We start from the raw sequence: 18,689 nt of genomic DNA on the forward strand, positions 1-18,689 counted from the left end.
GGGGGCCGCTCCCGGGGCGAGGGGCGCAGGCAGGAGCCTGCCCGCCGCCCTCGGTGGGCTCTGGGGTTGCCTTCAGGGTAAGAAGCCGAAGCGGTCTGTGAGGCTGTCCCGTTTGGTACGGCCCCTGCCGCACTACCGCAAACAAAGTGCTGCAGCAAGATGGTATCAAACACCAGAAATCCTCCGCTCGTGGCTCACCCGCCAGAAGAGGGAATAATTCAATGTGTTTTAATAGTTGAGATTCCCCCCCCCCCGTTCCCGAGTCTGACTAAGCCGGAAAATTAGTTTTCAAAGACAAAAGCCCTCACAAAAGGTCAGATGTTACATATGGCACGAACTTGACACATCTTCTTTACATGCCTCGGAACAGCAGGAAACCCATCAAAGAAGGCACTGTTTACAATACTTGAATACCTGCCCAATTTTCCGTGATTTGAGGATACCCTCGAAATAACAATAATTAAAACTTACAGATGTACAGAATCCTTGTTATATGTTATTTACACAGACAGCAGTGAAGTAACAGCCTTTCAGAAACTGTAGGAAACACTGAATCCAAAGTGTTTCATAAACACCAGTCTAGCAAAAAAAAAAAAAAAAAAAAAAAAGAAGTAAAATTCCCAAAGGCACAGGAGGGCAGCAAACAACAAACAAAAAATGGAAGAAACCACCGTCACTACATTTTATGGGACAACCTTTCAAATAATTTAAGAGATTTAATTGGGAGGAGTGGGGAAACAACCAGGCCATATCCTCATTAAGTAATGCCAACTATTTAAAAGGAATCGAACCTGTGAAATGCAAGAAACTTCATCAACTGCCGAAACTGATACTTGCTACATTTCACATGGTGTATTTATTTTTTCTTACCTTAGGTCATCTGTACCTAACTAGGCAATCTGTACCTAAATGGAAAATTAAAGGCTTAGAGTGCATTTGAAAAAAAATAACCAAAACAAAACCAGAACAACAAACCCACATGGTAACAAATTCTGAAAATATTTCCTGTACAAGAAAAAAAAAAACCAACAAAGAAAACAAGGTTTGTAAATCAAGTGTGAAAACAAGTGCTGTTTCAAACTTTAAAACCTAGTAGGAGGCCACAGCCCTCAAACATCTGCAAACTGTACAATCAATTTTCGTAGCTATGTGCAGAGCTCAGTCTTAAGCACATCATATTCAAGATCAGCAACACATCACGGTTAAACCGGACAATGGCGACGCGCTAAAGAACAGGCTTCATCCGCGCCTGTGGCCAGCTGTACTGTAAAAATCAGGCAAGCAATTTCTTTGTTCTCTTCACATGAGGGAACGTCGTACAAACCCCAGCAAAACAGGAATTACTAGGTTTTCCGTGTACGACTTAGAATTTAAGTTATCTAATCATACAGTCAAGCAAAAGTCTGCAGTTTTACTTTTCAAAAAGTTTCGTCATATATGCTTTACCTTCCTGGACCATCACTACAACCACTTTCACAACAGAATTAAACTCTAAAAAATAAATTGAAAAGGCAAATATGCACAGGCATTTTGTCTCGCTCCGTTTGAGTCCTTTACTTATCAGCTCAAGAGCATGAATTTCAGACATGGAGTATCTGTTTAGTCCGACATTGTCCAACACCGCGCTGCCAGCCAGCTGGCCGGGTCCGATCCACACTTACTACACCGTGCAGTCCGTGTGAAAATACACGCAGACTGCGTTGTTAACTGATCTTGAATAGAAGTGATTAAAAAAACTGACATCAAAGGGCAAAAGGACATTTCTATTTACACGGGAGATAAATCTTGTAACTATCAGTCAAAGAGTTTCAGCACCAGAAATTTAGCAGAGTCTTATTTTAGGGGACTGAAGTTATTGACCAAATTCTTGCTCATTTCCTCTTGTACTACTCCCATGTACAGGGTACGCTCAAAGGCTTTTGATGGATCTTAAGACAGGTGAAGCTTTGACATCTGAATGCGGTAATGAACAGCCAAATTCCAGGCTAAGAACATTAAATGAATGCTATTACATTCTGCTTTCTCTATGCCACTCCATACATGGCAGTATAACAACTTCAGTTTCTGTTTAGAGACTTAACTTCGGGATTTTTTTTAAACTTGAGGGACTTTCTATATTCACAAATTTTACCTCATCGGCTATAGATACAACAGAAGTCCAACCAAGTTTGATCTTGCCCACGTGTACAAGATCACTCTGGTTAAGGTACCGCATTGCAGAAAATGATTGAAGACCAAACCATGCTAATATGAAGCTGTAAGAAATAAGCTGAAGTTGACTGCTTAAGCAATAAACTTTTATATAGCTGAGGCCCAAAGAAGGGGAAAGGTGGAAGAGAAGGGAGGTGTGTGAAGATGTCAGCCACGGCAATATGAGCTAGACTGACAAACAAGTAAATAGTATTTTCACTAACTACTGGGTGAGACCAATGCAGAACAGAAAGGTAGATCACCTGCCGAGTCGGGGAGGCTGCCGGAGGCAGCGGGATAACCGGGCCATGGCAAAAAGCCGCAAGTGACCTTTGAACTGTTCCACTGCCCAGGACGGATTTGATTTCCAAGAGAATCCTCTGAAAACAAACTTGGCTGCCCTTCGCAGCGTGCTGCTCATCCTCCTGTTGTCTCACCTGGGTTACAATACTACAGCCCCTTTTTGACTTGGTATGCTTGACTGGCGTAAGGAATTCCCCAGATAAACACTGGCACTGCATTTTTGTGCTGGAATTTTACAAGTTCTATACATGCATACATTTCTTCAAATAAAAATGTTAGAAACCCTGGGTTTAAATCGAAACTTAAGCTTCACATGAATTTGTGTGGCTACAGCGTAATGACTAGGTGCATCCGTGTGTTCTCTTGGGTAGCATACACTGCAGTAAGGAGGAATCTAAGAAAGACTTAGGGTTTCACTCTTATGTGTTTTGATATGTGTGTTACTAGCCATCCCACAATTTCTGAAAACTTTCCCCTTGTAAACACACATGTTTTCATTTGCAAGTGAACTCACGACGGTGCCTGAATTCTGTTCCACATCGTCTGCCTTTTGGGAGGTTCAATGCAGGCTACATACTAAGCACACCTTTGCATCTTCACATTTTGTTTCAAAAATAAGAAAGAGTCCTGGCATCAGCAGTTTGTCTGCTTACTGTGGCATGGCCATACACAAATGTAAATTCAAAGCTGTAGATTTATCAAGACTTACAAACATACTGTAAATCCTTGACGCTTGCAATTCTTGAGAGTGGACCAAGACAGTACCTACCCAGTTAAAAATGTGCTCTGTACAGTAGATGTGGGAATGTTTTTATGAAGAATCTGATGTTTTTAAAACTATAAAAATAAAACAGCTGGCTTACAAGCCACTATAGTAATTCAGGATAAAAACTGTCATACTTCCAAAACACATCAAGGACATTACATTGCAGAATTCCCCAAGACTTCACCTTTTTACTTGCCAGTTCCTAACACTCATGATCTTTGTATAATAATGTATTTGTCTGACCTTAAACAAAAGTTTACTTCCAAACATCCAACGCCATTTACAAAAACTGTTGGCTACTTCAAAAGTTCCTTTGTTACAAAAGTGGCAAGTTTAAATGTAACAAAGTATGCTCGTGTATCGTTCTATTGTAACAGGAATCACATCCTACCTACAGGGTCTGACCTCTGAATTTTTGACTTCATCTATTCTGTGGTGAAGATCCATCAGTACAGCATATGACGTAACACGAAACACAAGGCTGATGTCGTATGTCTGCGAGACAGAGGCACACACCAGGAGCAAGAGTGTACTGGCACTTATACAATTCTTACTTCAACTGGGTAGACGGGAGTATGATTCTGAACCATGGACGCCGAGGCAAAGTTCTGTAAGTTGTAGCTACAGGCCTCTTTTAGATAATATTGCATCATTTAAAGTCCAACCTAAAATATGGTCCCCAGTAACAGTTCGATCATTCCAGTTCAAAAAGGCCTTTGTTCACACTTTCTATTTGAATAAGAAATTAATGATAAGCTGCAGCAGAACCAGGAGTAAAATGAAGACATAGTGCTTAAACTGCAAGAAATGGTAGTCCACAGGTGGTGAATTAGAAGTGACTCTGTTTCGTAGAGCCATAATGTCTCTGTAAGATAGAAAATAACATCCTGTAAATTACAATCTAGACAATTTGGCATTTTCTAGTATGTTAAGTAGTTTAAAGGCATCAAGGCTCTAAAGTAGAAAGATACACACCAGCCTCCAAGGAAAAAAAGCTAGAAAATTAGTATTCTCTAAACCATTTTAAAGCATTTTAGGTAGTACTACCTCTTAATGTCTTCTTGTGTCTCCTTTATAGATTCAATGGCACTCTGCAGTTCACCAAGGTCTGCCCCTTTTTTCCTTATTCTCGTATTATGCTTCAGAAGTTGCGCTGGAAAGATACAAAAGCCAGATGTAATTTGCAGAAGTGACTGCTAAGTCCAAAAAGTAACAAAGCACTAATGACAAACTCAACCGGTTGCAAAAATGAGGAGAAAGTTTTCTAACTAAGCTTCTACTGAAAACTAAAACTTTATTTCTGTCACCTGTAGCACAGCACAGCAAGGGAAGCACTTGAAGTGTCTTAAAACACTCACTATATTGTTTAATTTCTGCAAGCATTATCAACAACAACAATCTGCCTTCTAGCAACATACTGATCTACAAATTAAAACAATTAACCTGGTTTTAAGAAAGGCAAGAGTTTACAAACACAATTTTTTTCCCGGATACTAAATATGTGCAGCACTTAAGCCTACCTACACTACAGGTTTAAATGGACAGCAAAGTTTGCAATTAAAACCGTAAACCATTCTGCTTCTTTTGTTTTTCCAGAATGTGCTTCATGTTGGATAAAACTGTGATCTAAAACGTGCATTATTTCACAACACAAACATTGAGATAAGAAGAGTATGTGTGACTACAGAACTCTGTTTCACTGTCAAATAAAGTTATTACTTCTGTATGCAAGAGTATCTTTTCCTACCTTCGCTCCCAGAGGAATCCTGGTTATCAGGCTCCGGGGATGAGAAACCACACTCCCCTTTCTTCTGACTGGCTGGCTTTCGTTTGACTTTTGGAACATTAACCTACAATTGATAAACTTATGAATTATTTCCAGGGAACCAGAACTGTAGCAAAGCAGCACATCCTAACAGTAACAGTCAAAAGCACAGTATCTAACAGAAATCCAAGTTAAAATTCTTGATGTATAAGCAGTCTGAAGTTTGTGCATCTTCCCATTTAAGGGAAAATACACGTTAAACTGTTGAGTTCAAGTCTTCATATTTTATATTCCTATCCAATCAAGTAATCTCTACCGCTTAGGATGCCACACAGAAGTGAAAGACAATGCAGTGGGTAAACTACGTGTTTGTAGCATAACAATAGTATTTCCCATCACTCCCAATGCTTTGATGACCTTTATACACATAATGGAATATGTACAAGTCCTTGGATCTTGCTGCACATGCTAACAGAACTGGAACATACCATTGGTGTCCGATGTCGAACTTTTGTTTGGATGGTGCCATCTTTTTCAAATTGGATCATATCATTCAAAGGGTCCCATGGTCTGGTACTAGACAAAGTGAATGTAGTTGATTAATACCGCAGCAATTTAAATCAGAAATATTTTCCTGCTCAGAAACTATTTGCTATGAATGGGTTAAAGCTCTCTCTCCCTATACAGAAGTCAGACACAGAACAAGTGATCCTATCTTCCACCTATAGACCAGTCGTGGACTGAAGGACCAAGAGAGCCAAAAATAAACTTCACATCCAGGTCAAACCCTCACCCAGCTGGTAAGAATACAAGCTATTGTATTAACCAACAATATAATTATGAAATTATCTGGCTAGAGATACACATTTGTCAAACATGGAAAAGTTTTCTGCTTGGTAGGTTATTATTTTTCTGCATGGTAGGTTATTATTCTAGGACTGCAGGGAAATTAGGGGATTGTGAAAACTATTATTATTTTGGAATGTTATTTGTTTTTTCTTTTAAAAGGTGCCTAGGAAGGAGAGGTTAAGAATCAGTCACCTCAAACCTGCTTTCAGCCCAAATTGGTTAATAGTAATCAAGACTGGTTTCAAGAGGCACTAACGAGCTACGCACAGTTTCTTGTTCTGATTTTACAAGAGTGCTTTTCCAAGAACAGGCTGATATACAATTAAAAAATAATAAAAAAAAAAAATCAAGCAAAAGACACATAGCTCACTGGAGAACAGCAAGCAGCCAAAGGCAAAAAGTGACATCCCCACTGATTGCAACCTTTTCAGGACAGAAACTGCAAACCAGCTGCATGTTCTGATGCAGAGCTTTAGTGAGAGCAGATTAAGCATATATTTCCTATCATCTCCTCCCATATGCATTTTAAAACGGTTGTAGCCATTTCAGATGTTGTGAACACAGACCCGCATTTACATCTTAGCTTAACCTGACTTGAATCAAATGTCGCCTAAGGTAGCTTGCTCTCCCAAAGGTCTTTTGTATCTGTAATCCAGATGCCTAAATCCGTAATCCAGATAACTTTGAGGTACTTTTCCTGATGGTTTTACACAGAGTGCAACAGTATGGGCAGTCAATTCGGCTGGACTATTCACAACTCTTCCAACAGGAAGAGGCATCGACAGCACTAGAAGGTTCAAACCAAGAGAGGCTGTTTCACAGAGCATTTAGTCTAGTTGGGGAATTCCCTGCTGCAGGACGTTTTGGGTGGTAAAAGTCTGCACAGACTTAAGAGGAAACCAAGGAAATTCATGGAAATGAAAGCCATTGAGAGTTGCTAAATACACAGAATCCCTGCTTCGTTCCAGGAAACACGATTTGCAAATTTGCTGGAGACATGAAGGGTACTCAGTATTCTTGTATTCTTCTCTGTACACACACTTAGGCCACTGCCCCAGTATTGCTGTTCTTGTACAGAATGATGAAGGGTTCCCAGGTTTAGCCATGGGAATATACTTCCAGCATCCATGGCTTCAGAATTACTTAACTCAGAGCATATAATCTTCGGGTATTTTACTTTTACAATCCCTGCAATATAGAAGTGTACTGGGTATTGAAAAAGAATCAGCAGAATGTAGGTGTTCTGTGAAAACCGTCACTAGTAAAGGGCTCAGCTCCACGCTGACTCTTGCAAGTGTTGGTGAGAACACAGAACGCATCCCAGCAGTCAGGGAGACAGCCACATCTTCATCTGCTGATCCAGATCATCGCACAAAGATCACAGACACTCATGTGCACGGGGCATATCTGACAGCTGAGCAGAGCCACCTGGTCCTACCATTAACCACTGCTGTAAACTTGTTATTCTCAAAGTTATTCTAACATATAACAAATTAATTAAATAGCTCAGTTCAACTAAGCACAGGCTTTTCTGATTGCCAGATGCTAGATTTTCTGATTTCCAGTTGGTATGCTCTTATGTACTGTATTTCCCACTCTGGGAAAATCTGTGTAGCTGCTCTAGTCAGTGTCAGGAGGGAGAAAAAAGGAGCACAATGCATCCCACAGTTCCATGCCCAAGAAACTCTAGCACATTGCACGGATTTGTAGAGATACATAACCATAAAGATAAAAACAAAAAAGCCCATTGCAGCGGTTGCATGAAACATGGTTTGCTGCATTAGCAGTCACTGCCTTTTCAACACTAAAAGGGCCAACCCAGTTCAGCTAAAAAATTGCATGCAATTTAATTAAAATACATAAATAAGAACATCAAATAGCATTACATATTTCACGAGTTTGAACTCAGCTATATATCTGGGTTCTTTTGCTTCTGAAACCACAGGGAGAGGCTCAGCAACACTACCAAGCATTTAACAAGTAGTTTTTTTACAAGCACTTCAGGACTCACTCAGCATATTTGTAGTGCCATTCTCCGGTGACTGAGTCCTGATCGAACAGCTTGCATGTCCACTCTTCACCCTTAAGTTTCCTCTCTTTGGCACTCCTCCTCTGAGCTTCTTCCAGAACATATTTCTCTTGAGTAGCTTCTGTTTGGTCTTTATTATTTATTGCTCTTGTCACTTGTTGCCAAAGCCTGACAAACGAGCAATATAGAGAGTTACAATCTGGTTGACAGAAATGTTTGCAAACATTTCCTTAATTACAGGCTAAGCAAATGGACCAACCTCTAAACAGAATATTACCATGTCGTCATATGTTTTTTATCTACATTTCCATCAAGACTTTCCATGATTGTAAGGTTTGTAAATAATGACCTTATATTTAACAGTGTTGCATTCTTGTTTTACAGGCCAACATCAGCAAACATGGGAAAGAAAGAAATCATATTTTGGAGAAGATTATGAGTTTTATTTTGTCAAAATAATTATACATGGTTCTAAAGGGAACTTACTTCTCTGACTCGAAGTCATCTTGCTCTTCAAACTTTACTGTGTATCTAGGCAATCTACGCTGCTTGATATCAGATGTCGGGTTCCAGAATGTCTCTGAAACATCTGTCTTCTTGTCACTAATAGTAACTTCACTGTCCTGTAACATATTTAATTCAGTTACTTTAATTGTAACAATCTCAAAGAGTGCCAAAATAACACGAAAGGGAGGAATACGCAATCTTTTTTTGTAACAAGAATTTATTTTCTTTTGGATGCACATAGTTAAGAATAATCAGAGATGCTAACTTTAAAAGTCAATTTCTGCACTCTGTGCTAGTTCTAACTTGGAACAGAGATGCAATGGAACAGTTACCATGTCCAAAACCCAGCGGTGCCAGGGTCATCTCACCTGACCTGAAACAAGTTTAAACATTTCATGCTGATGCCATAACAATTCTTCACAGTACTAACACATATACTAAAAACATTTCGCAAGCTGAAATGTATTTTCTTCCAGAACTACTCAAATGTACACAACTTTTCCACCTTTTAACAGCTGCAAATAATACTACATTGATTCTTGAGAACTGTCTAACTGTAAAGAGAAACCTTTTATAAAATTGGTACTTAATCAACTCTTTTTTTTTTAAACCTGAGTCTTTTTTGTAACTAAGTGCTATTTTCACCTGTCTCAACTATTAGCCAGAATTTATAAAACACTTACCCAGTGACCCTCCAGAATAGCAAGAACTTCTTTGCCAAGCTTAATTTTCCCTGATATTTGGTTAACACTGTCGTTGTTACCCAAAAAAGGCTGCAAAACAAAAATAAATGCTTTCATGTTTGTTTTAATAGCAAATTATTTTTGCATTTATGTTTAGTGTTAAAGAAAAAAGTGCATTTATGAAATGTGAGGTAAACGGCCCTGATGGCTTTTAATGTTGTAACTTGTGCACATTTAATCCCCCAACAAGTCTAAAACCACAGTACATTGTTCTCCCGTGCTGTATTTTCATTAAAGATTTGCTGAGCAAAAGCATTTTCTAAGAAATGTGGCAAGAAAACAGAAAATAATGCAGAAAACAGTGACACAATTATATCTTGGAAGAAATAGTCATTTGCTACACTAATTTCACCACTTTGCCAAGGACCATTTGTTACTAGAGATTAACTCTTGCAGAAGCAACAATAAAAATCACTGCCAGGGATTTTCTTCGGCTTTTTTTGATAGTCTGCACATGTATCCTGTGGGCTGATAAGGCAAAATATCAATTAACACAGCCTCCTAACCTTTATGCTTCCCCTGTAATTTCAACTGAATGCAGTTTCCCTCTCTATATGCACACTTCTCCTTAGCAACTGTTTGTTCAGCTTTAAAACTATTTTTTTTCAGAAGCGCAAGCAATCTCTACGTAGTTTAGAAACCTTTGTTTAGCTTTTGTGAGTGGGGAGGTGCTCCTACAGCAAGCACAGCTGCCAAAAATAGTCCATGTAAACTGTTGCTTGGCACTGGGCATTAGGCTGATACAAATGCTAGCCCAAGCCTTTACATCATCTTTATTCAAGGTGTCATGAGCAACTTAAATTTTACCCAGGATGGAAAAGGGGAACCTGGGTCTGAGTTCTCCTCCAAGGGCTCTCCAGGAGTTTAAAAAGACCCTGAACATTTTTAGAGAATTAGAAGTCACCAAGGTATATTAACAACAATACACAAAATACCCAAACTACTGATCAGATCACTAAACACTTCCCCTGTTCTTACACTTCCCTAGGCACGCACTGTTGCCACTGCTAGAAATAAGACAGACCGCTGCTTTTTCCCTACTAGAGCTGTTCTTAAGATTCATGCAACTAGCAATACGTTTGCATCTCTTATCTCCAGAGATGAAGACAGCACTCTAAGTTTCAGTCAAAACCTTTGGACACAGAATACATTAAAGAAAGAGACGACAATGCAATTCCTTTTTTTACAAAAAATAATCACTGTTTGCTAGACACATATAGTTGGATATGTAGCAGTTAAAATGAAAATTCCTCTGTTTCCAAAAAGACAGTTCTATATTACATCAGATCATGTCTAAGGAGTGACCTGATACTTTTTTTTTTTTTTTAAATTATCATTATGCTCGTTCTCCTTCTTGTGCCCACTCACAGAATTTACTAACCTTGAGTTTGAATTCAATTGTTGCACTGTAGCCAGTTTTCTCACAGGTGATGTTGACTGTTCCCCCAAGCTCTAAGGTCATTGTGCCATAAAGAATTCCTGCACAACAACAAAAAAACCCAAACCACCAGCTAAAATGAATGTTTATAACTGAACAAGACAAAAAAAACAAGTTATTTGGGCACAACTCCTAGAGTAAACATGTCTGTGCCAGAGGAAAAATCATCTTTTCAGATGACCTTTCCTAATAATAAGCATGATCTTTCTGCCAAATAAGATAACCCAAACAGAAACAAAAATATTTAAGGGAATTACAGATAAACAGGAAAAACAATTTATTAAGACATATCTTTGGCAGCATATGCTGCTGGCTCTAGCAAGGGTGGTATTTAGTCTTATTGGAGATGACTGGAGGAGGGAAGCTTTTGAGGTTAAATAAAGACAGGAAAATAACTCCGTGACAAAGAGAGCAAAGAAAAACTTCACTTGAACAGAAACAGTATGTACAGTCAGACCACGGGTGAAGACAACCATGGACAACCAATACAAGACAACACTGATCACCTCTCTAAAGACCTTTGGAAGTGCAAGTTTGACAATGCTGAGCATACTTTCCCATGATTACTGTCTTTCTCTCTGCAATCCAGCTTTTTTTTAACACAATGTAATTTTACATACAGTGGATGCATGTGCAAATATGTTCTTTTCACCATGCAGATTCCCCTTCCCTGCATATTCCTCTACCTTTCTCCCTCTCTGTCAGCTTTATCAGTCACACTAGTCACCTTCTTCCTGTTTGACTTGAATGTCTCCATTATATGCTTTTTAATTGTTAAGTATTATTTTTGTCACCAAAGCTGTACAAAAAAAGAGTCCAACAGAGTATTAAAAACATCCATGAAAGAAGAGAAAAGCCTACCAAACTAATACCAAATTATCTAATTCTGCTGATTCATTTTCATACATCTCAAATGAAGAAAATATTGTAGTTGCTGACTGTAAGGCTTCTGAAAGAGAATTCTGGCAGAGAAATTATGGGTAGGTATACCTGAATAAGTAACAGCTTAAAAATCTGCAACTCTGCAATGTATTTTGTACTACTACTGACTTGCCAGAAAGCTTTACAAACCACTGACTGGCTTACCATAGTGAAACTAAAGACAAATGGTCATGATTTACACTCAGATCACACAGTGAGGTGTAGATACTACACTGCCTTTTATGTTTACAAGAGGAAAATATTGGAAAAGCCCAAAACTGTTCTTTAAAAAAATCAACTCAAACAGTAAATTACTGTCATGTAACGGCAGATAGCTATATATATATGCTCTTACTATTTATGAAAAAAAACATCTTTTTCTGTGCCAAAAAATAGATGATTGCTTTAACAATAGATCTATTTTTCGCCTGATAAAATATGTGGAAGCCTAGAGCCACCAATGTTGCCAATGTTCAGAACACTCTTCTCAGATGACAAGCTTGAATCCAACACATATACTATTTAGAATAATAAACTTCTGTTCTCGTAACTTTGCCATCCAGAGAATGAAAAAACCCACTACCTTTACAATGAGCATATGGCATTGTCATTACATAATCTTCTCCCCTATTTAGGAATGTTAGCCGTCCTTCTCCATCTAGTATGGCAGATAATGAATTCCCTGAAATTCAAAGACAGAAGATCACATTTTTTACACCACAAGGCAACAGTCAACATTTCCTAATAACTGAGCAATGAAATTAAGAACATCAGTATATTTAGCATTACAAGCTATCCTTTCTAGTATCTCCAATTAAAAATGAAAATATTCCAAAACTAGAAACTACTATTCCAAAGACCAGTAGCAAAAATTTGTAAGGAAAGGATAATACAATGATCAAACCCCTGATTCTTCTAACAGCCTTCTTTCATCCTCAAAACACAGCTCATTTGCACTGATTTTACACTTCTCAATAAAGGTACAACCAAAAAAACCCCATTATTTACCATAGAATTTGGATTTGGCCAGAATGCTACCACTAAGGCAAAAACCATCCTTGCGGTTGCTAACGTAAAAGGCAGATATTGGAGGATGATGGGATACCTGTTGGAAAAAAAATAATATTTGAATAAAAAAAAAGAACACGGAACATAGTATAAACCTTGACCTAATAACAACAGAATGCAAAATTCAAGCTACACATAACAGAATACAGTTAATATATGTAAAATGTGACAATAACCTTTAAAGATAAAGATCAAGCAAACAGTCTTACTGAATTTCAAGATATAAGAAAATTAGCACCTGACTTTTACTGGAGGAAGAGGAAACTGAAATGCTGGAAACACCTTTCTCTCTGTCTCTCTAGAAAGACACACTAAAAGCGACATCTGTGAAAGAACCTACGCTCATCAGGAGAGCTTTTAGGATACTATTCATACTCTTAAATACATTTTCTGAAACTGCCATATTGTTTATCTAGCACAGAAATGCAACGTATTTATTTTTCTTCAAAATATTTGTGCTGGTTATTGCAGCTACCTGTTCTGCAATATAAAAAGTCTTGCTATTCGTCCTTGGATGAATCCACATGCAGCGGAAAGTCTCACCAAGTATAGGATTGTATGGCTTTTTCAGTCCCTAAACAGAAACAGAACAGAGAATAACCATACCGTTACCACAAAGTATCTTCAGTGACAGACTGATAAAGTAAGACACACACACAAAATCATAATATATATGCTAAAGCACATTGTACTTGAATTCATCATTTGAATATTAGGCTCAGTTGCTCTGCTTTTCATTCTAAGGAAATTGGCATAGATTTAGTGTATCTGCTGAACTATTCTAGGCTACACGTAAGGACAAAGAGAACATAAGAATTTCTGTAGGAGAATTATTACAGACCTTTTATCTGAAGTTAGGTAGTAAGTACTTTCTTCTTTCAATACTGTTTCCCACCAACATGACTATAAAGACTATTCAGTGTAAAGCTAAATGAAGTAGTGGAAATATTACTCCTCCAGCTGCAGCATGTTATCACTGAAGAATGTTAAACATAGAACTGGCTCAACTTTATCACAAGATGTTTAGTTCAGCTTCTACTCCAAGGGAAAAAGAAAAACCCAAACAATTGAATATAGTTTCTCTTAAGCATGGCTAGAGACCAAAAAGGTCCATAATGTATTTGAGTAAATAATGAGCACTTGACCTTGCTTTTAAAAAATGCATAACAATATAATTTAAAAACAAAAACTTACTCCATATCCCTAAACCCTCAAACCAGACACAGTGACTAAAGACAAAATAATCTGTAAGAGGATACCTTTGGCTTTTTGTAGAATCCTGATAAATACCACTTCACTACTTTTTTCATGCGGTTGTAAGCATTCTCTTCAAGAGCAGCTCTATGAAACAAACAGAACACACAGATCAAATACCAATATTGTTTCAGTTATAACACGCTATCAATCTGGTGATATATGTTGTACCTAGGAGCTGACCAAAACAAAGGGTTTGTGACTTGCAGTGCTGTAAAATTTTCAGCCTGACTGCAGCAAATTTTAAGTTTTTGAATAATTGTCTGAAAATGTCAAACAAAAAATCAGAAAAGGTATTTCCATAATTGAGTTTGTTCTTTGTAACATTAAATCCTGTTCCACCCCCACTGAAGTTCTTCAATCTATAAAAGGTGCCACTTTAGAGAACCAGCCTACTCACATACAGAACTTATTGTTGAATAATATTTCAATTTACAGTCATTAGCTACATTTGAGCAGGCAACTATAAATCCGAATGGAACTGTTTTACTATCTTAAACATGCCTCCTAGAGAAAAAAAATTAAACTGATTTTGAGAAGTCTTCTAATCAGTCTCAGCTAAATCAGCTAAACCAGAAATGTCTGTAAGACAATTGCTATTATGAGCTCTCAGGCAGTTATCTTTCAGGAAACAAGGATATCTGATGACTGATAAATTGTCAGACAAACATTCAAACTCTAAGCAGTCTATGATGTTGTTTAAGTAGACCGGATCAAATGTTTCAGTATATGCTGTTACCCCATTTTAGTTTAAAAAATTAAAAGAACAAAAACCAGAGATAGGATTGACTCACTCAGACAGAAAGTCTGCATGGTAGTAGTAATCAGACAGCTTGTCCAGGAAAGAACGAGGTTCTAAGATAAACGTAGGCAGCACAACCTTGGACAAGTCCATTCCTGGCCGGACTTGCTTCAGCAGTGTCCAGATCAGGCTTTTGTTTTCTTCTGACACTACTTCTGTCTGAGCAGCCTCCCCTGCCTAGGATGGACAAAAAACTGCTTACAGAAAGGAGAAAGAAAATAATCCTTCAGAACACAGGCCAACACGTTCTAAGGATGCAATGAGAATGGAAAATGGATACTTAAAATGAATGACTCAGAGAAGCTGAAGAAACTACGGGAGAAAAATCAAGTGTCTCTAAATACACTTACAATACATCTTTAATGAAGTATGACAGATTCAGCATTAAAAACTGCATTTGTTTTCATCAGCTCTAAAACAGAAAAATTTGAGGTAGAATGTTGTTCAGAAATCCACCCTTAGTCCTTTCCAAGGCATCAAGTACATTACCCTGTGTTCTCACATGCAGGACTTAGACAGCAAAGGGCTGTTCATTCTACCAACTTTTCCCCACCACGAAAGCTGCCACATTTAGGCTTTTCACTGCCTTGACCAGTCAACAGTATCAGTGATTTTCCTTAAAGAAAACCACTGCTTAGGGGTATGTGAGCAAAACCAGCAGCCACACCCCAGAACACTCCAAGAAGAGCGGAGGTATTCTTCCTTACAGTTTCTGAAATCAAAAGCAAAGGTTGTAAGAAAAAGCATCCCTCTCTCCAGAACGGTTCTAAAACACATACTTGAGAATTTATTGTCACTTGAATGCTTCAACTTTTCCTAAACTACTGCTTCTTCTAAAAACAATACTAGAAAGCAATAAAGCACAAAGTATTTATGTCCCATATGTATGAAAAAAACACCTCATAGTTAGCACTTGAGAAGAAAGGAGATATCTGTGAAAAAGCTCATCTCAATTTCTGTTACTACATTCGTTGGTATCTTTATAGCAAGCAAAACATACAAATCCCTGTCATATTTGCCTGTGTAGATATGTAAAACAACCTGCAGAAGTGGAATGGCAGCTCTTGGGCACCATATTAGAATACAAGATGACATCAGAAACACAGCAGGCCTTCCACAGAATTCTGCAGGCCCCACAGCTGCTTAACTCCACTCTTGCAGTAGAAAAACAGAGGTGTCAGCTTGAATTAACATCTTCAAGATTTGTACTTGAAGAAAAAAACAGGAGTAAGTTAATGAAAACCAAATAGAAATAATAACAAAAAGACAGGTAGACATGGGACAACTTCTGCTGCAGGTGGCCCTTTCAAACTGAGCACCTTTGTCTGAGCAATATTCCACATAATCTTATTATCTCTGTCAAAATCTCAGACACAAGCGTGAGTGGCAAAGCAGAGCAGAACATGGGTGAACAGAACTTCTTCCCCCCATTATTGCTGAAAAGCAATATATGAAAATATTTTACATGAAATACATGAAAATATGAAAATATACAAAAAGCCAATCCTGCAAGTCAGCTTTCAAGTGTGGTCTGACCCCTAAAATATCAGCTTTCGATTTGGAGAAGCTGCTTGCCTGCTACATCAACAGCGCTTTTACCTCACCAAGTTCTTCATGACTCTGTTCTAAATAAGTAGTTTCCTTGATATCAATTGGTTCTGGATCGACGTAAGAATCATCCTGTCGCTCCGATGTGTCGCTATCACTTTCCTCGCTTTTTCCCAATCCATCGTTATCAGATTCCTCGTGGTCATGGTCATTTTCCTTATCAGATTTGTCAGAGTACATATCTTGATCTTTGAAGTGATGCCTTTCAATTTCACTGTCATTTAACCTACAAAAAATAAAGGTTAAATGACTCTTCAACTTCACACCAGTAATTTCATGTTTCCAAACCAGGATCTTAATAAAATACACACTAAAATTGCCAGTATCAAGCCTGATCCGGCAGCAATGTCAAACTAGCTTTGCTGTATGTACTCTTCTCACTGAACTGTCAAACGTACCAAGTTTAGAATAGTTCCATTGGAAGGGACCTACAAGAGTCTTCTAGTCCAACTGCCCGACCGATTCAGGGCTGACCAAAAGTTGAAGCATGTCATTAAGGGCACTGTCCAAATACCTCTTAAACACTGACAGGCTTGGGACATTGAACACCTCTCTAGGAAGCCTGTTCCAGTGTTTGACCACCCTCTCAGTAAAGAAATGCTTCCTCACGTCCAGCCTAAACCTCCCCTGATGCAGCTTTGAACCATTCCCATGTGTCCTATCACAGGATACCAGGGAGAAGAGCTCAGCACCTCCTTCTCTGCTTCCCCTCCTCAGGAAGTTGGAGAGAGCAATGAGGTTGCCCCTCAGCCTACTTTTCTCCAAACTAGACAAGTCCAAAGTCCTCAGCCACTCCTCACAGCAAATGCCTTCCAGCCCTGTCACCAGCTTTGTTGCCCTCCTCTAGATGCATTCAAGGACCTTCACATCCTTCTTAAACCGCAGGGCCCAGCACTGCACATAGCACTCGAGGTGAGGCCGCACCAACGCTGAATACAGCGGGATCATCACCTCTTTTGACCAGCTGGTTATGCTGTGTTTGATGCACCCCCACAATGCGGTTTGGCCTCCTGGCTGCCAGGGAACACCACATATTGCACCTACTGCCAAATTGTTGTCAACCAGCACCCCCAGGCCCCTTTCTGCAGGGCTGCTTTCCAGCCACTCCTCTCGCAGTGTATACTTGTGCCCGGTGCTACTTTGTCCCAGGTGCAGAAGTAGGCATTTGTTCTGGTTAAATTTCACACCCCTGATGATTGTCCAATGCTCCAATCAATCTAGATCCCTCTGCAAGGTCTCCTGTCCCTTGAGAGAGTCAATAGCACCTCTCAGTTTGGTATCATCAGCAAACTTGCTAATGGTATATTCAACTCCTGCATTCAGGTTATTGATAAAAATATTAAACAGAACAGGCCCTAGGATTAATCCCTGAGGAACATCTCTGGTGACTGGTTGCCAGCCAGATGTAGCCCCATTCACTACATCCCTTTGAGCCCTATTGTTCTCCCAGTTCTTCACCCAGTGCATCATGAACCTGCTCATCCCACAGTTGGATAACTTGTCCAGAAGGATGCTGTGAGGGACAGTATCAAAAGACTTACTAAAATCCAGAAAAACTGTAGTTTCCTGGGTATTCCCTCATGCCCTTGTTGTAAATTGGAATAATGTTAGCTAGCTTCCAGTCAGCAGGGACCTCTTCAGCCTCCCAAGACCTTTGGTAGATGATCGAGAGGGGTCCTGCCATAACACCCGCTAGTTCCTTCAGTACTCTGGGATGAATCCCATTAGGCTCCATGGACTTCTGAACATTCAGCTGATACAACTGGTCTCTTACAATTTCAGTGTCCACAAATGGAAAGTGCTGTTCCCGCACTTGTGGTCCTCCAACTCAGAGGACCGGCAGCCCAAGATCTACCGATATTATTAAAGACTGAGGCAAAAAAAGCACTGAATGTCTTCACCTTTTCTTCATCCCTGTTTTTTCAGGTGACCATCTTCAACAAGTATCAGTCCAATGTTTTCCTTGGACCTCCTCTTCCTATTAATGTACTTAAAAAAGTGAGCTCTCCACTGAAGCTAAAATTGCTTTTACCTTTCTTCTCCCTCTCCTGCCAACTCCATTAAAACTAGGCCCGCAGGTTTTGTTGCTTAGATTGTTAAGCACACTGAATACTCTTAGAATATGCCATATCCAAAGACCTACTTAATTAAACCATTAGTCTTAATTAGACTTAACAGTTTAGTTAATTGCTGTGATTGTAATCTGGGCCAGCTGCTGATATTAAACTACTATTCACAAGTACAGATCTCCAGCTGAATTATACACAGCAGTTTTACTGTTTCCATGAGATAATGGAAGGAGTAAAACTGTAGCTGAGCCTGTTTGGCCATCTGGATAGGGCCTTGAATCTGGGCTGGTGGCAATAATTTGGCCTTTCTATGCTTTTGTCAGACTATCTATGCCAGAAAGAACTGCATTTCTCCCAGTCCAGGTCTTCTGCCTCAA

The 18,689-nt window shown here is 39.0% G+C and overlaps 2 protein-coding genes across 7 annotated transcripts in view; both read right to left on the minus strand.

The window, feature by feature from the left end:
* The window catches only part of BBS10 (Bardet-Biedl syndrome 10), a 7,557-nt gene extending 3,708 nt beyond the window's left edge, over positions 1-3,849 (minus strand). The window contains exons 1-2 of the mRNA XM_009646321.2: positions 3,814-3,849; positions 3,665-3,754 (exon numbers count right to left, since the gene is read on the minus strand). Of these exons, the coding sequence (XP_009644616.1) occupies positions 3,665-3,754; positions 3,814-3,849 (126 nt within the window). The remainder of the gene's footprint in view (positions 1-3,664; positions 3,755-3,813) is intronic.
* The window catches only part of OSBPL8 (oxysterol binding protein like 8), a 93,440-nt gene continuing 75,065 nt past the window's right edge, over positions 315-18,689 (minus strand). For all 6 annotated transcript variants that reach the window (XM_035901702.1, XM_009646276.2, XM_035901705.1 and 3 more), the window contains 14 exons: positions 16,235-16,469; positions 14,628-14,812; positions 13,839-13,920; positions 13,055-13,153; positions 12,520-12,616; positions 12,095-12,193; positions 10,534-10,631; positions 9,093-9,182; positions 8,389-8,525; positions 7,885-8,070; positions 5,513-5,600; positions 5,007-5,109; positions 4,307-4,412; positions 315-4,124 (listed from right to left, as the gene is read on the minus strand). In XM_035901702.1, the coding sequence (XP_035757595.1) occupies positions 3,989-4,124; positions 4,307-4,412; positions 5,007-5,109; positions 5,513-5,600; positions 7,885-8,070; positions 8,389-8,525; positions 9,093-9,182; positions 10,534-10,631; positions 12,095-12,193; positions 12,520-12,616; positions 13,055-13,153; positions 13,839-13,920; positions 14,628-14,812; positions 16,235-16,469 (1,741 nt within the window). In that variant the 3' untranslated portion in view covers positions 315-3,988. The remainder of the gene's footprint in view (positions 4,125-4,306; positions 4,413-5,006; positions 5,110-5,512; positions 5,601-7,884; positions 8,071-8,388; positions 8,526-9,092; positions 9,183-10,533; positions 10,632-12,094; positions 12,194-12,519; positions 12,617-13,054; positions 13,154-13,838; positions 13,921-14,627; positions 14,813-16,234; positions 16,470-18,689) is intronic.

This window comes from Egretta garzetta, unplaced genomic scaffold (assembly GCF_000687185.1).
Source record: "Egretta garzetta isolate BGI_Z169 unplaced genomic scaffold, ASM68718v1 scaffold68, whole genome shotgun sequence".
NCBI classification, from domain to species: domain Eukaryota; kingdom Metazoa; phylum Chordata; class Aves; order Pelecaniformes; family Ardeidae; genus Egretta; species Egretta garzetta.